The sequence below is a fragment of the Scophthalmus maximus genome, chromosome 12 (genome assembly GCF_022379125.1).
Source record: "Scophthalmus maximus strain ysfricsl-2021 chromosome 12, ASM2237912v1, whole genome shotgun sequence".
NCBI lineage: Eukaryota > Metazoa > Chordata > Actinopteri > Pleuronectiformes > Scophthalmidae > Scophthalmus > Scophthalmus maximus.
In genome coordinates, this window is record NC_061526.1 from 7,741,338 (window position 1) to 7,762,467 (window position 21,130).

Below are 21,130 nucleotides of genomic sequence, written 5' to 3' on the forward strand. Positions count from 1 at the left end.
CCCTCTGTCTCACATCAAAGATCCACGACCCAGAATCCTTTGCAAAGGAGGAGAAAAGTGCCACACTAACGCCCCCCCGACCCTGAAGAAACGGCAACCTGTCGAACGCTAACCCTCAGACGTCATCGAGATCTATACATCATAAAGTAGACCCTCCCTCCCCCGCAACACACACACACACACACACACACACACACACAACACTGACTGCCTCTAATCCACCATAATCCTGACACTCAAGGCTCAACAGACACTTAACCTTATTCTTACACTTGACACAAAGAGTGTCATAATCTCACACACACACACACACACACACACACACTTATACGTGCATGGGTTTGTGTATGTGTAAACACTTTAAGTGGAAAAAGGAACTGATGCTGGACTCAAATACACAAAAAGTTCAACTTTGAGAGTTTTTTTAAGGACACACGTTGATGCTGCACACACACACACACACACACACACCCCTGGCTCTGTGTTTCTGGTGGCGTATGGAAGCCATTAGATCCGGTGACCAGCGCTGACAATAGCAGAGGGTCAGAAGGTCAGCGGCCTGGCGGGACCAGAGACGGGTCGGACTGATTCATCAATTTTAAAACAAAAGACTATGTGTGTTACTGCATCTGTGTGTGTGTAAATGTATCCCTTTATCACACGCACGCACACACACACACACACACACACTTTAACGTGGGTGAAACATTAACTCCTTCGTCTGAACCTAATGACCTCGTCCTCTCAGCTCAAATCTGCCGCTCCCCAACTTTTCCTCAGACGCTGTTGTTGCTGTAAAACTGAAGTCAAATTCCTGTCAAAAAAAAAAAATCACAAAAAGTTCCACGAGCAGCACGGTGGTGCAGCGGTTAGCGCTGTCCCCTCTGGGTTCGAACCAAATGGACGTAAAGTCCCCCGGGTCTGGTAAAATGAAGCCAATGCGGGAGTTGCCTGAGGCCTGTATTCTCTGGAAAGACCAGCAGAGGGCGACTCCACTCTTAGTTATAAAACAATGCCTTTACTTTTGATTGTCCTTGTATATTGTATATCCGAACCAGGAAGAGGTTCACCTCGTCCTCTCGTCTCCTCGCTGCAGCCGCAAATGTCGATTCCCCGCTCAGACGCTCTGAGAGCGATGGGAAGCTATGACTCGCAAAGATCTCGCCGCTTCGCGTCCGGCGAGAAGCCCAGTGGTCGCCTATTTAAACAGCGAGGGATGATGACGACGATGAGAGAAGATTCAGGAAAACAAAGTGAAGCTTGTGTCGGAGTCGATCTGCCAGGGAGGCCACGGAACTATGTGTGTGTGTGTGTATGTGTGTGTGTGTGTGGTACATTCTTTGGTTTGAGGGACTTGCCACGTCGCAATAAACTGTAAACATGTAAACACAGATGCTGAGTCAAACTTAATGCGACATTATCGCTCGGAAAAACTGTTTCTCGTGTGGAAGTGGCGTTGGTTGGAAAACCAGGAGAGGAGGCGGGTTTCAGAGAAAAAACTGAGCGGACTCTTGTGTCACGGCATTACCAGCATTCCCACAGGTCAACACAGATTTTACAACGGTTCCACCGAACCTTGAAAAGGTGCAGGTCAAAAAAAATTGCGAATTCAGCAGAACTGAAATAAAAACAACAAGTTTTTTTCCAAAACTTCGCATGAAGATGCAATTTTGGGGAAATCCGAGGAAAAGCAAACATGGCTGAGGTGTGTGTCTGTGTGAGTGTGAGTGTGTGTGAGAGGGTAAGGAGGGGGGGCAGGAGGGGGGAAGGGAAGGTTCTACAAATGGAGACTGTCGGACAAAAACAATAACAACTGCAGCCGCCTCGGGTCAGGACTTCTTCACCCCCCAACACACACACACACACACACACACACACACACACACACACACACACACACACACACTACAACTGCAATAATAACAATGTTGTCTGTGTGTGTGTGTGTGTGTGTGTGTGTGTGTGTGTGTGTGTGTGTGTGTGAGGGTCACTATACTGATGTACTTACACAAAGAAGGGTTGTTATTATAGTGTGTGTGTGTGTGTGTGTGTGTGTGTGTGTGTGTGTGTGTGTGAGATTATGACACTCTTTGTGTCAAGTGTAAGAATAAGGTTAAGTGTCTGTTGAGCCTTGAGTGTCAGGATTATGGTGGATTAGAGGCAGTCAGTGTTGTGTGTGTGTGTGTGTGTGTGTGTGTGTGTGTTGCGGGGGAGGGAGGGTCTACTTTATGATGTATAGATCTCGATGACGTCTGAGGGTTAGCGTTCGACAGGTTGCCGTTTCTTCAGGGTCGGGGGGGCGTTAGTGTGGCACTTTTCTCCTCCTTTGCAAAGGATTCTGGGTCGTGGATCTTTGATGTGAGACAGAGGGTCTTGCTGCTTTACGCGGTGACGTACATTGTTCTCTTGTTTTTTCTTTCTTCTTCTTCTTCTTCTTCATCTTCTTCTTCTTCTTCTTCTTCTTCTTCGTCTTTTTCTTAAATTTAAAACCAGATTAAAGTTTTTATAAACGCTGCATTCGTGGGAGAGAAACATGTTGTTCTTCCATTTTGTTTCAGAAATATTGAAGCCACATTTTTTTGGACATTTCTTCCAGCGTGTGTGTGTGTGTGTGTGTGTGTGTGTGTGTGTGTGTGTGTGTGTGAGGGTCACTATACTGATGTACTTACACAAAGAAGGGTTGTTATTATAGTGTGTGTGTGTGTGTGTGTGTGTGTGTGTGTGTGTGAGGGTCACTATACTGATGTACTTACACAAAGAAGGGTTGTTATTATAGTGTGTGTGTGTGTGTGTGTGTGTGTGTGTGTGTGTGTGTGTGTGTAGCCTGAGAGAAACGGCTAAAGGCTCCGCAGATCAGAGATAGGGGAACATTCCAACCCCGCCCCAACACACACTGACACACACACACGCACGAGCGCGCGCACGCACACGCACACACACACACACACACACACACTTCACCTATATACACGTGACTGATCCACCCACGATTATTTATCTGAAGAATCCAAACCGACTCTCTGTTCTTTGTGTTTCCACCTCGTTTCTGTGACTCAGCATCTTTTCTCTCTTCTCCTCCATCTTCCAATCACAACTCTTTTCTTCTTCTTCTACTTCTTCCTGTTTGTCTGTTTGTGTCGGAGTGAAACGTCTCAGGCGGTTTTCAGGATAATATCAAATCAAGATGAAAGAGCGGCTGAGTTTTCATCGGCATCTCACCGTAGTATTTTTGAGTTTGACGGAACAAGACGCGTTTCGGAGGTTTTAAAGGTCAAAGGTCAAAGGTTAAAACTGACTGAACAGTGAATCTGATCAGTATTTAGAGTTTACGAGAGCTCGACCTTCAATCTTTGGTCGGCTGGTAAAAGCTATTTATCGGTATCTGCGTTTACATGAATCTTTTATGTCACACAATACACAATAAGAAAGGATTCATGTTTTGTATTTCATGTAAAAAACAAAAACAAATGATGTTTATTTTCTTCATAGACCTCAATTACATGTATTTGTCATAACAGTTTGCTATATACATCTTATCCCCGAATTGTTGCCAAATATGTTTTTCAAGTACATATCAGCCCATATATTGGCATCAGCCACGAAAATCAATATTGGTCCAGCTCCCGATTTGACCATAGAGTTGCATGTATAAGACCATTATGAATATTGTGTCAAAGCTCTGTGTGGGACCGACTTATCATATTATTAAATAAATGTGAGGATCTGCTGTTTTTTATGTATTTTTTTATGATTATAAATTCAGTATGTTTTGGGTTTTTTGACTGGTGGTTGGACCGAAAAAATAAAAGCAACGTTTTTCAGACGTCATCTTCTGCTTTGGAAGCGTTCTTCATATTTTTCTGATCAGTTATAGACGTACTGTTTAATAAACAGCTCTTGATTTGAGCACATAAACTATTTCGTGGAAGTAAAATACACCTCAGATATCTGATGATGTTGTTTTTATTAAATTTCTTCACCGAATCTGCATTATTAATTTGCCAACAGCCCAATCTGACATATTCAGATCGTTTGTTTTGAAGATAATCACTTTTTTACGAGCAGAAACTAGGTACTTTTCTTTTTTCTTGGAACTTCTTGGAGTCATGAATACGCTCGTTCTTTTTTTAGTCTCATCAATATTCACCATCGTGGACTGAGCTGCTGCACAGCAGATGTTTTAGGTTAGTTAGGACAATAACATACACACACACACACACACACACACACATGGTAGGGACAAGAGCATCTCTATCTGATGGCATCCTCCTCATCTACCCCCCGCAGAGCAGAGTGCTACTGGAGGCTACTTTTACAGGAATGTAGGGGCTCACACACACACACACACACGCACACACGCACACACACACGCACGCACACGCACGAACACACACGAACACACACACATGCACACACACACACAAAGAGCCTGTTTACCAAACCCAGGACATTTGGTCTCGTACCTTCGACCACATGTCAAAACATTCTTCTATAAAAAAAAAAATCCATGCTGTCGGCAGCAGGAACGACAGGAGGAGGGAGATTATCGTCGTCTTCATCTTTTGTTTGTCTGATCTGTGCCGAATCAAATTCCCCGTCTTCTCGCATGTTGGTTGGAAGAGTGACGGAATGTGCACCCCCCCCCCCCCCCCCCCCCCCCCCCCCCCCCCCCCCCCCACACACACACACACACACACACACAAGTAATGACAGAAGAAGAAGAAGAATCCAACCACGAACGGAAAACAACAAACTCTTTTGTAGAGATTTTTGTGTCTGAGGTGAACTTGTGCAACCAAACAAATCAAATTTTGCATATTTTAGACCTTTCACTGAATCAAAGTGATTAAATGAACCCGTCACATCCAGATGCTGCTCTCCGGCCGCGTGACGACTTTGTGATAAAAATCACGTTTTAATTAGGAGCCCCGTCACGATAGCTACTTTCTGTTGCCACGATATATCGTCCCACGCGCACACACACACACACACACACACACACATTAGTGATTTGTTATGCTCCTGGAGGAATGTTGACCAAATGGCTTATGTCCCTCTCTGCTGTCTCAGACTAGGGGAAGCCGCCGCCGCCCTTCCCCCTCCAGGAGCCGACACACTCCCCGAAACGTGGACGTCCTGGAAGAGGGCAACCGGCCCATTCATACACTCAGTCATAGGCCTCATATATATATATATATACATATATGTATATATATATATATATATATGCACACACACACACGTCCACAACTGCCCCAGAGAGACAGCAGACTCACTCAGTCAAACACAAACCGGCTCTGGCAGAACAAAAACATTATGATTTGTAATTATTGATATCGTTCGTCGACCACTCGCGATGAACTGTTTACGACGTGTCGGGACTTCCGGCTGTGAGGAGACGCCGGAGCAGACGTGCCAGGGGGGTAGTATATCTCATCAGGCCTGGGAATTCCTTCGGGATCCCATGTTCCAGGTCGTAAAGCAGGGTCCGAGGCCAGAATGCTCCGTCTGACGCTCCTTGTCGGATGGACGGATGAACAGCTTCGGAAAGAAAAACCTGCTCGGGATTTCTGTAACTTCCCGAAACCAACAATCCACCGACTACCTCCCTTTTTTTCACAGTGAGTGTCTTCCTGGTGGGACAGTCTGGAAATGGGCACCATCATCCCCCATATTAAAATGATATCGCGTCTCCAGGCACGCGCTCTCTCTCTTTGACGAAAGAGCGCGTGGTCTTTCATAAAACAACCACAAAACGCTCATTGTCGGAAAAAAACGAGTCTTACAAACTAGTTATTGCGGAGGAAAAAAACAGATCCGTGGCAGACAAATGGATGAATGGATGAATAAAATGTTTATTTAAAGGTCCTAAACCTAAAGATACTTCAGTTCAGAGTCATCATTAGAGAAAAATTTGACTCCTGCAGAAACTGTTGGGATGCAGCCGACTCTCCGACTGGCTCGACTTCAGCTCCCTCGGGGATCAATAAAGTTTTATCAGCAACTAAACAAAACCACTTTTTTTTATTCTTCTTCTTTTAAATCGGACAAATGTGAGGATCACACACACACACACACACACATACACACACACACACACACTCCCTCTCTTCTAACTGTATTCAGCTGTAGTTCGCACAGTCACAGTAAACCTCTGTTAGGAGGACGACGTAACTCACTCTCACCGTCGCTAGACCTAAAACCCAGGATACAATCTGGTCTTTCATATATATACACATACATGTATATATACACACACACACACACACACACACACACTATGTTCTCATGTCTCTCTCCTCGTTCCTTCAAGGACTTAACACTTAATCATTAAGCACTTTAAACACTTTTCTGCACCACCACAGTTTCCAGTTCAGCACTCAGCGCCCGAGTGTGTGTGTGTGTGTGTTAGTGTGTGTGTGTGTGTGTGTGTGTGTGTGTGTGTGTGTGTGTGTGTGTGTGTGTTCGTGTCTTTGTGTGTGTTGGGGGGGGGCTTTAACTAGCCACTGGACACAAAACAGCCATAGACCACTGTTTGATTTTTATCTCCTTTAGCAGTCCCAGTCACATTTTCCCAGGGGCTGTGTGTTACCGCGTGTGTGTGTGTGTGTGTGTGTGTTTCCAGATGACTGAGCCAGGCTTTTCCATTCCCCCCGCTGTGGTGCTGTGGTGAATATGGATGCACACCGGCCAACGTCTACGCCGCCGCCACTTTTTCAACGGAGTGGGCGAGAGACAGCGAGGGGAAGTCATAAAGAGAGAGAGAGAGAAAGAGAGAGCAGAGGTTGCACTTCAGTCGGCCTACTTATGCACTGGACTGAACACACACACACAGACCACCCTCAGCCTGGACACACACACACACACACACACACCAATAATTACTTGCAGTAATTCAAAAGACACCCTCCTTATTTCCAGCAGCTCGCCGCCCGCAGCGTGAAACCGTGAGAAGAGGCCGCGAGGAAAACGCCGGCCCCCCCACCACGACTTTATCGCACAGGACGAGGTCACATCCAAACTCCATGAACACACACTAAATCTCAAACTTTACAAAACACACACACACACACACACACACACCTGAAACCTCCGCCAGCTGCAAGACACTTCTTGGTTTCTAACAATCTTTCTATTCCTGGATTCCCACAGACGCTGGAGCGGTTTCAGTCCGTCCGTCGGCGTCTGACGTACCAGGAAGACGAACCGAGCCTTGTTTTCAATGGGAGGGGGATCGGGAACCCAGGGGAACCCTCTGTTCGCGCCCCTGTGGGAACCCTTTGACCTCCAGGCTGGACGACCCCGACCCGCTCCGTTAGATCCTACAGAGCTTTTCATTCATACACAGTGACGGCTGACAAACATCAAACCAGCGCCGGATATTTGCTCCAGCTTCGGGCCATAACTTATTATTATTATTATTATTATTATTATTATTATTATTATTATTCTGTGCAGAAGAGGAGACGGAGGAGTGACAGACTTTACAGAGTTGAAAAGTTTAAAACCAAACCACGATGAGACTGTGGTGCAACAACTGGATCAATATGATTTCTTTGTTTGAAAAAAAAACAAAAAACACACAATTAACCAAAACCTCGAAATGAAACTAGTGCAAAAGTTTTTGCGCAGAAATGAAGTCCAAAATCTCAAATTCATTAAAATCATGAAAAGATAAGAGAGGCAAGAATTAAGGATGATTAATCAATCGACGGCAATTAAGGATTAAGAAGCTCATTCAATACTAGTCATTGTTTTGAAGCACGAATGTTAATATATATATATAAATAACTATATCGTTTTACATGTATTTCTTTGTCAAGCATGAATATAAATCACGAATAACTTTCTTTTCATGGACCAAAAACCACGAATAAAACAATAACAAAGGCCAGGTTAATCGATAAGGAACATAATCGCTAGCTTGCAGCTCATATTCTTAAAGTCACGTGAAACTCAAACAGTCTAATAACTTGAATAAATGACGTGACTACTCTGTGACGTGTGGTGGAGTACACGTAGAAAGTATCACAGAGTATAAATACTCACACACGGTACCTTTTGAGTGTACTCGGTTACTTCGCAACGCGGTACTTACGCGTTAATACGTGTCGCATTAAAATGCTAATTGGTGCCATTAGCCGCGGGCGACTCACCCTGGTGATGATGAGCGGCTCCCCGTGCTCCAGTCCCCCCTTCAGCGTGAAGCCCCACGGCGCGCCGCCGCTCAACTGGACCTGGATGTGGTGGAAGGAGACGAGCTGCTCCACCGTCTCCATCCTGGCTCCCGCTCCCGCTCCCGGTCCCGGTGCCCTTCTCCGCGCGGACCCGTTATCCGTTATCCGATACTTTGGCTTTTCTTCTTCTCGGCCCCCGTAGTCCCCCCCGCTCGTTCTGTCTCGGGACCGGGCTAGCTTGTGTTTAGCGGCGGCGCCGGTAGCGGTGCCTCGGTGCCTTCTCCATCCCCGCTGAGTGGCGACAACAACGGGCGGATGGGATGGAAGAGTGTGTGTGTGTGTGTGTGGAAGGACGGGGGGAGCGAGTGGGAGAGAGGGGGAGGGCGGAAAAAAGTTTTGGATTGTGTCAAGCTAGTCGGAGCTACGCGCACTCTGTGCGTCAGAACTTCCGGTCAACTGTTTTAAACTAACATTTTAGTGATTTACTGTTTCAATCTCCTTCTGTATTTTAATTACACAACTTCGCCTCTTATTTATTCAATATATTTAGCTAATAATCCGCTTATTAACCCCCAAAAGAAGAAAGTTAAAGTGCTTTTATTTTGACATCTACATCAGACGTTTCCGGGTTCGCCATCGTTTAACAGCAGCCGCAAACTTTTGGGAAAAACTTTTCCCAGAGCGATTTGGACTGGGCCCCGCCCACTGTTTGATGTGATTGACGGGTGGGTCTGCCAATGGGAGAGAGATTCTGTTTTTTAAGTATCCAATAAGAAACGCCAAGTGATGAGTTGCCAGGGGGAAGAAGAGAAAAAACGATGTATTGTAATAACAAGGCGGCAAACAGCCAATTAGCAGCAACGGTTCATGTTAGGCACTAACAATTTACACTTTATTTAAAAATATTAACTGCTGCACTATGATTTCTAATGGCTTATATAATTTTTGATTTAAATTAATTAATAGTTAATTACATTTTTTTATTTTAAAATTCAAAAAATTAACAAAGTTCCCAAATAAATGCAACATTTGCTCTGATAATTGATGACAAATACTTTAAATCACCTCAGGGTTGATATTTAAAAAAATTCTAGAATCATAACACCTTAAAAAAATAATTTCGATTTTATTTCATGTTTTTTTATTTCATTTTTGTTTGTATTTGTGTTCAAATTTCGTTTAACTTCTCTTTCTTTTCATCACTGAATTGATTTCTATTCTTTAATTATTATTTTTTCTTATTTTTTTAGTGTATATTGTTGTGACATTTTTGCAAGTTCAGCCAGCTCCCTACAAATAGAGATTATTGATTATGAATATCCCTTTTTTCTTTCGCATTTGTTTTCCACACAATAAATGTGCATTGGTCTCCTGCAAAAACAAAGTTGACTCTTTTATTCTGGACCCGCAGCGTTTAATCTCTTGAGCTCCAGCTGAGAGGAGCTATTGTTGTTTTGTCAGAGCAGCAGACACACACACACACACACTCCCACACACTGCACACACACACACACACACACACACACAGACACACACACACACACACACACAAACACACACACTCACACGCACACACACACACACACACACACACAGACACACACACACACACACACACAAACACACACACTCACACGCACACACACACACACACACTGCAGACACACACACACACACAAACACACACACACACACACACACACACACCCAGCTCCATGAGTTTCTGCTGATGTGGACCATGGACGTTCGTTCAGTCGGGACACGAATTCTCCTTCGTGTGTGACACGAAAAGATTGTGACCGCAATCATCCCTGGTTATTCTCAGTCCATCTTTGACGTACAGTTGGACTTTTACACAAAAAAATAAATGTGAAAGAATTCAAATCATTCTGTCCACGAAGGGAAAGGCTGTCAGAGCCGTGGTCGGGGCTGGTTAGTAACAGACTACATGTAATCTGGTTTATTTTATCAGATTACATGAAATACATAACTAAAATCCGACCAGATTACATTTGGAAAAAAGTGTGTAATCAGATTATAGTTACATTGTCAATGATTACTTGACTACATTTTGATTATGTATATATATAATATAATAACCAATGGGGAAAACGATAGAAGCATTTCTTTTGCATTGAACACATTTAAAGATGAATTTGTGGAACTCAACTTTTGTAATTGCGTCCATTTTTTAAATTTTAGTATCAGGTGCAATGGATCCAATGGATTACGTTAGCGATTATCAACGTGATCTGACCCAACGCTGGCTGTCGTCCAATCCGCTCCGAGGTTCTGCAGAACCTGCAGCAACACGAGTCGGCGGGCCAGCCACAACATACGGTATCACACCCACATAACATTCCCAGAGCCTCGCTCCTCGCGGTCTTCCTGACGTCTGAACTCAAAGATATGACGTCGATGATGATGGTTGATGTGGAATGTTTTATTAAAAATGGTCACAGGCTAAGTTATAGCTTCAAAATGGCTGCTCCCACGAAGAGGTCACGTGATCAGAAGTGTTTTACACATAAACCTGTCTGAGTCGCTGTTTAAGCTGCATTATCTAAATATGTAAATAATACTTGCAGTCCGGATCTGTAAATCTTTTCCCAGGATTATTATTTAGTTCTTTCACAGTTTGATGCTTCAGTGTGGAATAAACATTCACAGAGTGTTTCTGCCTCTTATGGCCACTTTCTGTCAGACTCTTTAATGGTTTGTAAGTTTTCCCACACTCCCACTGCAGAGATGGGGACCGGAGATAATCCCTGTTGTGGAATGCTGCTGCCACGCTCGGCATCGCCACTTCACCGAGGGAGCGACTCCATGTGTCCGGAGGACGAGGGACAGACAGAGAGAAGCAAAGAGAGAGAACCTGTCCAGACGTCTCGCTGAGCACAGACACTCTGAACTGTTACATTTGCTTCATGCTCTCGTGCAGGATCAGGGTTTATAAGAACGTGTGGTTTCCCTCTCCAACACGCGTTTCTTTCAATTCTTTTCATTTCTGCAGGGGTTTTTTTAGGTTTTGGGCTAAAAACAGAAACAGGGTGTAGTTTGTTCAGCGGTGAGAACAATTCATTTCACCAGAAGCTGCAAACAAACAATAAATCACAAGGGGGGGGGGGGGTGTAATCAAATGGTTAACAAAAAAAATCTGGGAGTTACAGTATTTGAACATAAAAATAGATTAGATTACTGTAAGTGCCTGTTACTTATATCTTGTAGTTGTTTGGGGTTACATCCAAGAAGTGAGACTCATTTTTCCATAACCATGATGTGAATCATGTTTTATGTGATTTGTGACACATTTCAAATTTGTTTCTTGGTAAAAAAAAAAAGAAAAAAGAAACAATCCATGTTGGAAAACAGCTGCAGTGATGTTTTTCCACCACCTGATGGCGCCACCTGTTTCAGCCTAAGCTCCATAAGGTCCTTTATGATTATTATTTTTTGTGTGTGTATCTGCTGTGACATGCTCTTACTTATATGTTTTAACCGTTTCAATCTCTGTCCTCTGAGTCTCTGATTAATCCTCAGAAATTCTCACTTTACTGCACATCGCAGATCTTTTCTGTATGAAGACGCTCCAAAGGTCATGATCGGTTTTTTTGTTTTTTATTTCATGCAGATGATACAGATCACCTCCGAACATGTTGGGCCTGAACGTCATCTTGCAACATAATATGCAAGAATGTATTTTCTACTTTACATTCTACAGTAAATTTAAATACTGAGCTTCTCCATCTTGTACCTGTCAATATTAGTATTCGTTGAAAACTTTAATATTATTACTATTTTTTTTGTTTACTCATTAAGGTCGCTGCAAAGACCAACATGTGAGATATGTATCAGGGATAAAAATTTTAAAAAAAGTGAATTTACACAAAAATAAGTTGCGTTGTGCCACTTTTACGCACTTTTACGCGCCGTTACGCACCGTTACGCACGGGCCACGTGGCCTCCTCGCGCCGCTGGGGGCGTCCCCCGCACGTCAGAAGGGTTAATTGGGTTCACCGTCAATTTCAGGCAGTGTGATTGTGGCGTCAGAGGACATGTCCGGTGACCATGTGCACGTGCAGTGACTCGCGCTGAGGAGACGCTTCCCCGGTCCCGTCCCGTCGGTGGAGCTCGCAGCTCAAAAGAACAGGGTTTTTTGTTTTTTTTAAATTTGGCACCATGGGGACGTCCCGCACCGGGCGCGGCCTCCTGCGGCTCCGCGTCCTCTCCTGCCTCGCCGTCCTCCTGCTCTACTCCACCGGCGCCGGCGTCGCGGCGTCGCGCCGCGGCCTCCACCCGAGCTCCAGGCACACGGGCGCGCACCACCGGCCGCTCACGGACGAGCAGCGGGCGGACCAGAACGTGCAGTTCATGCTCAGCCTGTACCGGAGCGCGGCCGAGCCGGACGGCAGGCCCAAGCAGCACCGGAAGTTCGGCTCCAACACGGTGCGCCTGCTGCGGCCGTCGGTGTCGTCGGTGCTCTACTTACCGGCGTCCGGAGGTGAAGGAGCCGGTACACTCCGTCCATCGGCGACTCTCGCATTAGGGCTGCAAATGACGAGTCTTGATCGAGTCGTGATCGATTCGTCCGTCGACTATTTGTATCGGTTAATCGATTAGTTGTTCGGGTCATAAAATGTCGATTGTGTTTCCCCAAACTCCAAGATGATGTTTTGTTTTGTCCACTCACCAAAGATGTTTTCATATACTGTCACAGACGAGCAAAGAAACCAGAAAATAATCATATTTTAAGAAGCTGGTTTCAGAGAATTTTGACTTTTATTTCCCCATAAAAATACTCAAACCCATTATTCGATTATCAAAATAGTTGTGGCTTAATTTAGTAGTCGAATACTAATCTTGTAACTGTTGCAGCTGGAGTTTCATAAACATCATTTCTAATGACCAAAGGTTTATCAGGTTTTATAGACATGACTCGTGTCCACACATGATCCAATGACTTCCAAACTTTTTATTTCCACATTCTTATTGTTATACTGTTTAAATCTCCTCCCACAAAATATTGGCAACACACTCGGAGCAGGACGAGATGTTAAATATCATAACTTGGTTTGTTGAATGCTGCAGCTCCGTTAACTCTCATATTCTGATGTGGACCGTGTGATCAGGACAGTTTCCCTCCAAAGAGTTGTTAAACGTGATGTTTTAGCCAGATGTTCTTTTGAAAATGACATAGTTGGCCGAAGGAGGGTTAAGTGATGATGTCATGGACAAGTCTAAATTAACTTTTTGAATCCAGTTGTTCAAAGTAAAAAAGTGAATCTCGCTGTTTTTCCCCTCAGACCACCACTACACCTTCACGGTGCAGTACGACCTCGACACTCTCCAGTCGGAGCAGCTGATCAAAGCCTCCTTCATCCACCTCCGCTCTCCGTGGCCCTCCACCTCCTCTTCCTCCAGCACGACCTCGAGCGGCGCCCAGGTCGCGGAGCCGCCGCGCTGCCGCGCTCAGATCGCCCCGCTGGGCCCCGAGAGCCTCGTCACCCTGGAGCCCCACGAGCGCTGGACGGAGACGGACATCACGGCTCACGTCGCGGGCCACGTCCTGCAGAGGAAGGGCCAGGGCGCGGGGGGACACCTGACGCTCACCGCCCAGTACTGGTGCACGGAGCCCGGGCTCGCCGAGGAGGAGGAGGAGGAGGAGGGCGTCGGCGGCCTCTGGTGGCGGTGGTGGAGTCGTCTCAGAGGGCGCCAGCGGGAGGAGGCGGCGGCGGCGGCTCACCTGGAAGTCCCGTCTCTTCTTCTGTACCTGGAGGACGTGCGGCAGGGGAAGGACTGGATGGGGGAGCTGTTGGGGGCCGAGGGAAGGGACGCCATGAGACAGATAGAGCGGTGGCATCCGTCGCTTCGCCGGCGCCGCCGCTCCAAAGACTCCTCCTCCTTGTCCACCTCCCCCTCGTCCACCTCCCCCTCCGCCGCCTCCATCGTCTCCAACATCCCCAACTACAAGCGCAAGACCGGCGCGCCGAAGAACCGCTGCAAGCTGCACTCGTTCCGCCTGTCGTTCGACGAGCTGGGCTGGGGCCACTACATCGCGCCGCCGGTGTACAACCCGCGCTTCTGCCAGGGCGACTGCCCCAACGTGCTGCACTACGGCTACAACTCGCCCAACCACGCCATCATCCAGAAGATCATCAACGACCTGGGCATCGGCGACGTGCCGCCGCTGTCCTGCGTGCCCAACAAGTACATGCCCATGAGCGTGCTGTTCATGGACAAGAACATCGTGGACTACATCGAGCTGGACGACATGGTGGCCGAGTCGTGCACGTGCCGCTGACGGGACGGCAGAGAGAGGGAGAGAGAGGGAGAGAGAGGGAGAGAGGGAGAGAGAGAGAGGGAGAGAGAGAGAGAGAGAGAGAGAGAGAGAGAGAAACACGAGACTTAAAAAAAAATTTAAAAAAGGGAGGCGGACGTGTTCGATCTGAACCACCATGAGCTCGGGACTCCGAAGTAGGAAGTGGTCGTGGTTTCAGATCTTCTCCTCCGTCCCTGTGAAAGCACTTTAAAAAAAAAAAGAAAAAAAAAGAACACATGAGCAGACGGGAGAGAAGAATTCCCGACTTTGGGATTTGGTGAAACGTGCCAGTCGCTCAACGCCCGTCACTGTCAAGTTGTTTTTTCTACTGAGGTTGTAGCTGATTTCCTTTTTTCTTTCTCTTTTTGTTTTCTTTCCTGGAAGCCTTTTAAGACACTTGAGAGAAACTTTAAATGGATTTGAGTTGAAATTATCACAAATTAAACTTCTGCAAATGACCATCTTTTTAAGAAAACTTTAGGAATGAAAACCCCCACAAACTACAGTCAAATATTGAATGAATGTTTTCTTTCTTGTGCCTCTGTCAGTATATTCTGTCTCTTTCTTTCTTCCTTTTCCTGTGTCGTTCGTCGTCTTCGTCTTCTTTTTTTAGAAACCTGGTCAGATTCATTTCTGGGCCAAACAGAAAAGAAAAAAAAAGAAACTCTTCTGGATGTTGTCGCTCTGAGGCCACGAGGTCAAACCAGTGTTTTATTGGACGAGGGGTCGACCGTGTTGTGAACTTGTGTAGAGTCATTGTGATGTCAGTATTATTATCATTTTTTTGCCGTTTACAGTCGCAACTTATCACATTTTGTACGTATTTATAACAGGAGGGGGTTTTGGAATAAAAGAAACTGAACAAAATGAATTTCATGAGGTGTAGCGGCGCGGGGATGTTACAGGAGGAAACCAAACTGTTGTCGTGGAGAAGAATGCAGATTTTTATTACAAATGAAAATGAATAATAAAATAAAATGCATGTTTTCTAAAGCCTAAATACGTTGTTGTTTTTGTATGATTTTGATCACGCTGTGATTGAATGCTCTAGAATGCACGGGAAGATGTTTTTGTCGGATCATTTTTGAGCAATTGGATTATTCTTCCTGTAAAAACCACGATTTCCCATTTTGAGTAATCCACATGCGGCACAAAGTTTTCTGCAGAAAACTTTGTCCCGACCAGAGAAACTTGTAAAAAAACGGCAAAAATTAAAATGCATTTATTCAAGTTTATATATATTTTTTAAATATTAATTTATAGTCAAGTTTCTCCTTTTCCTATTCGGCAAATATGATAAAACAATGTGTTGCAGGAGCTGCAGTGTAGATTTCAGATTCGTGGTATATTGGACTTTTTCATATTTGTGCCAAAATGTTTACGCTGTAAAAAAGAAATCCGCAAGACGCCAGAATAAACTCTGCTCGACTGGTTTATTCCATAAAGTACGAAATATTTGCATAAATTCTTGCAAAGCACAAACTTAAAACTCATTATTTAACATGTATCGTTTAAAAAAAAAGAAAAAAAAGTTAGTCATGTTGTCGGCCGGGTGCGTTGAGGCAACACACCCAGGAGGTGGCGCTGTTCACCTACACGCCGCCTGGTTTTGTTACGTTTGAACAATTAAGACTCTGGAGTTTGTCCTTGAAGATGATTTTCTTCCAGTTGTAGATCTGGTTTGTATCTTCTCAGTCTGTCTGAACTCTGAACTCTGAGTTTAACAAACTGTTTTTGTTTTTTTGCCCTCGGAGGGAAAAATGGAAACATGACCTGTGGCATGAATCTGAGGATTTTCACTATTGATCCAGTCTGGAAAACTTTGACACAGAATTAATCTTGACTGTTTGTTTTCTGGGGTTTTTATTTTGTATCCCCATGTGCTTTTAACCTCGTTGTTCATATTTCATAGTTCAAGTTCATCAGGTGGTTGAACCTTTGATTTCATGTTGCACAGGATGAAAAAAAAACTGGGTTCTGATTAAATGAAAATGTATATTTTGATCATCACGACGGATCAATATCACGTTTAGTGAAACTTTAACTCGGAGCAGGTTTGAAAGAGGAACAAACGACTTGAATCAATACGAACTTCCACATCGACGACCAAGCTGCTGCCTGACCTTTGACCTGTGTGACCGATCATTTTCAGAACTGTGTTTCCAAAGGCCAGTTTGATTCGAACGCACATTTATCTTTTATTGTCGTCCGTCGTCGTTTCGAGTCGGACGACGGACGAGGTCAGTGTCACTGAGGGAGGAACGTTGTGTCTGTATGTGGGTCACAGAGAAGCCCCGCCCCCATCGCTGTTTACACACACACACACACACACGCATACGATCACACCAGCATGAGGATTCTAGTCGTCCCTGCAACCCACGTGTGTATTAAAATTAAAAACATTTCAACTTTAATCTTAATCATATTCATGAACAGTTTCTACTGGGACAACAAAACAGTCTCATTCAGACCAGGCAATTTATTGAAAGGAGACGTTTCAGAACAACTTGAATGAACGCACTCTTTGTGAATGACGATAACTCGTGACCCTGCGTTAAAGTCAGAGGAACGCCACAGGGGACGGGATGCGTCCTCCGAATGTCGCCAGCGGACTCAGTGGTCTGCGGTGATGTGGCTGTGACCATCAGCAGCGAGCCCAGTGGACCAGTGATCTGAACCCGTGCTGTGATCGGCGACGGCTGACAACGTGCCAAATCACACAGACGCAGCCTGCCAGGCCAAACAGACGAGGGCGAGTCAATACAGAAAACGTCTGAGTCGACAGTCTGCGAAACCCTTTCTGAGAAACAGGCATAAATACAAGGAATAGAAACTCTAATGAGCGCCACAAAAAGAAATGATAGGCCTCGGAGTCACGGAGACGAAATATGAATCAAAGTGCGTCAGCGGCTGCGGCCGCCACGAAGGGAGACAGACACATTCACACAAAGTTGAACAGAATATGTGGAACGGCGGAGACACAATCTCTGCTTCTGTTTCTGTCGATCCTATAGACTTTTAGAAAAAATTGGTTTTGACAATGTCATAGAAGTGAAAGTGTTTCAGCGGCTTGATGAGACTGAGAGGTTTTCTTCAGAAATATGACTTATGACTGAGATATTGTGTGACGACACACGCACGCACGCACACACACACACACACACACACACACACACACAAGAATGCAAAATCTGTGCCTTTTTAAAAGAAATTGACACCAAATAGATTCACATTATCATGGTCATTTGTGTTCTTATGGTCTTTCTGCATCAGTCTGTGGTCATTCTCTGTCGCTTTGTGTCTTTGTAGTTGTTTTTTGTGTCTTTATTGTTGTGTAGTATTTTTTTGCATATATATATTCATAAATTCAAATGTCTGTGTCTTTTTGTGCGTTTCCTTTTGCCTCTTGACGGTCGTTTTCCGACTTCCTTCATCCGTTTGTGGTCCTTTGTGTGTCTCTTTGTCAATTTTCATACAGGAAATATTCATGAAGAAGCTCCGACCCCTTGACCTTTGAGGCCCGTCTGGCGATTCCATTCACGCTTTCACCCCAAAAAAACGCTTGTTATGTCGACATTTATTCGAACAAATTGCACAATTATTGTTTCCTCCATAAACCTCGTCGAATTATTTTTCCTTTTTGCGCCTCTACAGCGATTCCGTCCCTCAGTCCATCCGTTACCACTGGGCTATGATCGCGATCACGTTTACGTGATGCACGATTTTTTTTTGAACTTTCTTTAGGAGAGTAGTGAGTTGTGATCGCGGTCCTACGCAACATGATGCCAGAAAAGGAATGAAATAGAAATGAGCGAGAAACGGTCCCCGCGTCCACTATCAGAGGAATACTGGCTTCCCCCCAAGGCCTCTTTCTTTCTGGGTATCTGTCCCGAGCACGGACCACGCGAGGACTGGAGCCTGGTCGGACGGGGTCACGTCCGCAGCCTCCCCTTCGATCCGTTTGTCCAATTATTTCCTCTTACTTCACGGTAGATCAAAGATTAAAGTTCAGACACGACGGGATGGAGGGGCAGGGTTTTTAGATGATGCAGTACAGTGCTGCATTAGGGAATAGGTTACGTGGGGCAAGTACTTCAGTATAGTTAAATATACTGAGTGAACGTGGTACTTTTACATTGACTTGAGTACATTAATGTCTACTTATTCGTACTTTTAGTGTGTAAAATGTCAGAGGACTTCCTGCGCCGTTGGTCATCGTTGACAATGTCCCGCAGTAAAAGTATCACCAAAATAAATACGAAAAAAAATTCAGATATTGCAAAAGTAAATTTCGTGGTCTTTTCCGAAATATCACAAAATCGAGAAATATCTGGATGGTGGAAGTAGAAGTTGTCAATGTCGTGCAATTAAAAGGAAACCTGGAAGTGGAAGAACTGGAAATGAGTGTCACAGTGGCAGAAATGGTGAAAGTCGACCAGCCACAGGTCAAAATGAATTTGAGGTCCGCTTCAATCTGCCCTCTGTGCCGTCGAAAGGAGAAACTCAATCATATCCATATACTTCCAGAATGAACTGATAAAGAACAGGAAACATTTTGATTTTCGAACTGCTGACGTCATGCATCCATTTTCCATTTGCAAAAACGATATTATTTCAATTTTATCACGGTCAAGGCCCCATTGCACAACCTGATACGATCGGACTGATAACAAGCGTCGTAAAACGTTGCCGTGCCGACATTCTACCAGTCAGACAACAACTATGACGTAAATGTTCTTTAAGAATGTCCCTCTGCATGGTTGAAATATGCACTCTTGCGCTTCCCGTGCTCAGGGTGGATGAACTTTCAAATAGTTGAACTCTTTGCAGGAGTCGCACAGGTTTGCATCTGTCCTGCATTAGCTCAGCGACATCCTCCGTCTCCGTGTCCGCGGCAGCTCGGGAAAGGTCGCGCACAATCCGGCGAGTCATCGCTGGCGATGAGTGCGTGACGCAGATGTTCCCAGTTGATGGATCACGGGGGATTCCCGTCAGCGTCGTGCCCCTGCAGCGCCGGACGACCTGACAGGAATCGGCAGAGGAATGTTTCCATTTGAATCCACCGCGCTCCTCTTTCCCTTCCCGCCTCCAGTCTTGGCCGGGACTTGGTTTGGATTTGGATCCATGCCTTGAAATGCACACGACCGGCAAAAAAGAAGAAAAGGACCGATCCCCTCACCTTTCACCCAGTAAACCAATGATTAAAACGATTCAAAATGTGCACAGCTCCGCGACTCACGTGTATAATTAGGAAACGCCGCGACCTCTTGACTCTTCGGTCGAGATCTGCAGCGATCCTGCCGCTGACCTCGGATCAGGCCCGGCCCCAGGCCCGGACTTGGGACCCGGGGCTGCAGCTCGCCGCCTGACTGCTGCTGCTGTGCAAACAGCCAGACCAGACCTGTGCAGACGAGTGGGCTATTCTGAATTATTCTCCTTCTGGGCTCATAAACAAAACACCAGGGTGTGATTAGAGAAAAAAAAGAAGAGTTTTGAGCCTAAAAGCGAAGGAGTTCTTCATTTTCCAACCTCGATTTTAAACGTAAATAACGGACAGATTGAGAAAATAAGTTACAAACAATCAAAACGCGATTAATCCTTTAATATTTTCTATTGACCTGACAAGGAAGTAAACCCGCTCAATATTCAATTAGTCTCTATTTACTATCAAATGTATAACGCACGAGATTTAGCGTCCGCCATTTTATTTCCGCATCGGCCCCATGATGCAATGCTCCACATTCTATACTCTATGACAGGTTGACCAGCTGTGCTGATGGAAGATGACACATGCATAGATATGTCTCATAACTGTCCGGCTAGCGTGTGCAGCTAACAAAGAACAAGCGGTCGTGGACGGATCTTAGCGGGCTAGCCAGTGAGCTAGCTCAGCACTTACAGCTTTAGCTTAATGACTCAAAATTTAAAAGATGCTCATGAATATTCAATAAAAAAAATCACCTTCTTAGCTGCGTACGATGCATAAACCACACTTAGCGAAAAAGCTCAGAAAGATGCTAAAAAAACTATTTTTTTGAGTGCGCGAGAAATAAAAAGATGAAACTTTTGGTTCATATCACTTTGAGCAATATTGATATTAGCCTTTACTACAAACCTATCAAATCCACTGTGCTCGCTTAACGGCAGCAAACATTCTATTCAAGTGTTGGCTGCAGACAGATGTTGCGCCCTAACAACAGAATCCCCTCTGGTGAAATGAATACAATTCGAAATGCATGCACAAGAACAAATTATACTGAGTTTGAATTTTAGCTGGAGATCTTGTATTTAGATGTATGGATTCAATTGCACGTATTCACGCACGCACAGGTCACGTGCTGCGGCGCTGCGCCCTGTGAACCTGCTTACGTGAACCACAGCAGCTGGCGCTCGTGTCTGAATGACAGCGACATGTTGTATAAGTGAGTCTGTGAGATTGCGTCAGATTCAGGGGGCACGTAACTTCAGGTTCACACGCACACACACACACACACACAAACTCACACACACTGACACACACTCACACTCACACACACACACTGACACACACACACACACACACACAAACACACGCACACAAGGCCGAGTCTTTCCCTGAAGGTTTCGATCACGTGTGCTGACTTTATCTATATGT

At 45.1% G+C, this 21,130-nt stretch overlaps 2 protein-coding genes across 4 annotated transcripts in view; one reads left to right on the top strand and one right to left on the bottom strand.

The window, feature by feature from the left end:
- Window positions 1-8,526, bottom strand: part of shroom4 (shroom family member 4) — a 41,699-nt gene extending 33,173 nt beyond the window's left edge. For both annotated transcript variants that reach the window (XM_035605288.2, XM_035605279.2), the window contains exon 1: window positions 8,157-8,526. In XM_035605288.2, the coding sequence (XP_035461181.2) occupies window positions 8,157-8,279 (123 nt within the window). In that variant the 5' untranslated portion in view covers window positions 8,280-8,526. The remainder of the gene's footprint in view (window positions 1-8,156) is intronic.
- Window positions 8,527-12,201: 3,675 nt separating this feature from the next.
- Window positions 12,202-15,496, top strand: bmp15 (bone morphogenetic protein 15). Of its 2 annotated transcripts, none has more exons than XM_035607279.2 (2): window positions 12,202-12,690; window positions 13,481-15,496. In XM_035607279.2, the coding sequence occupies exons 1-2, from the start codon at window positions 12,357-12,359 to the stop codon at window positions 14,476-14,478; spliced, it is 1,332 nt and encodes a 443-aa protein (XP_035463172.2). In that variant the 5' UTR covers window positions 12,202-12,356; the 3' UTR covers window positions 14,479-15,496. The 2 variants fall into 2 exon arrangements, with proteins under 2 accessions (XP_035463172.2, XP_035463181.2); XM_035607288.2 differs by having other exon boundaries at window positions 12,202-12,678.
- The last annotated feature ends 5,634 nt before the right edge of the window (window positions 15,497-21,130 follow it).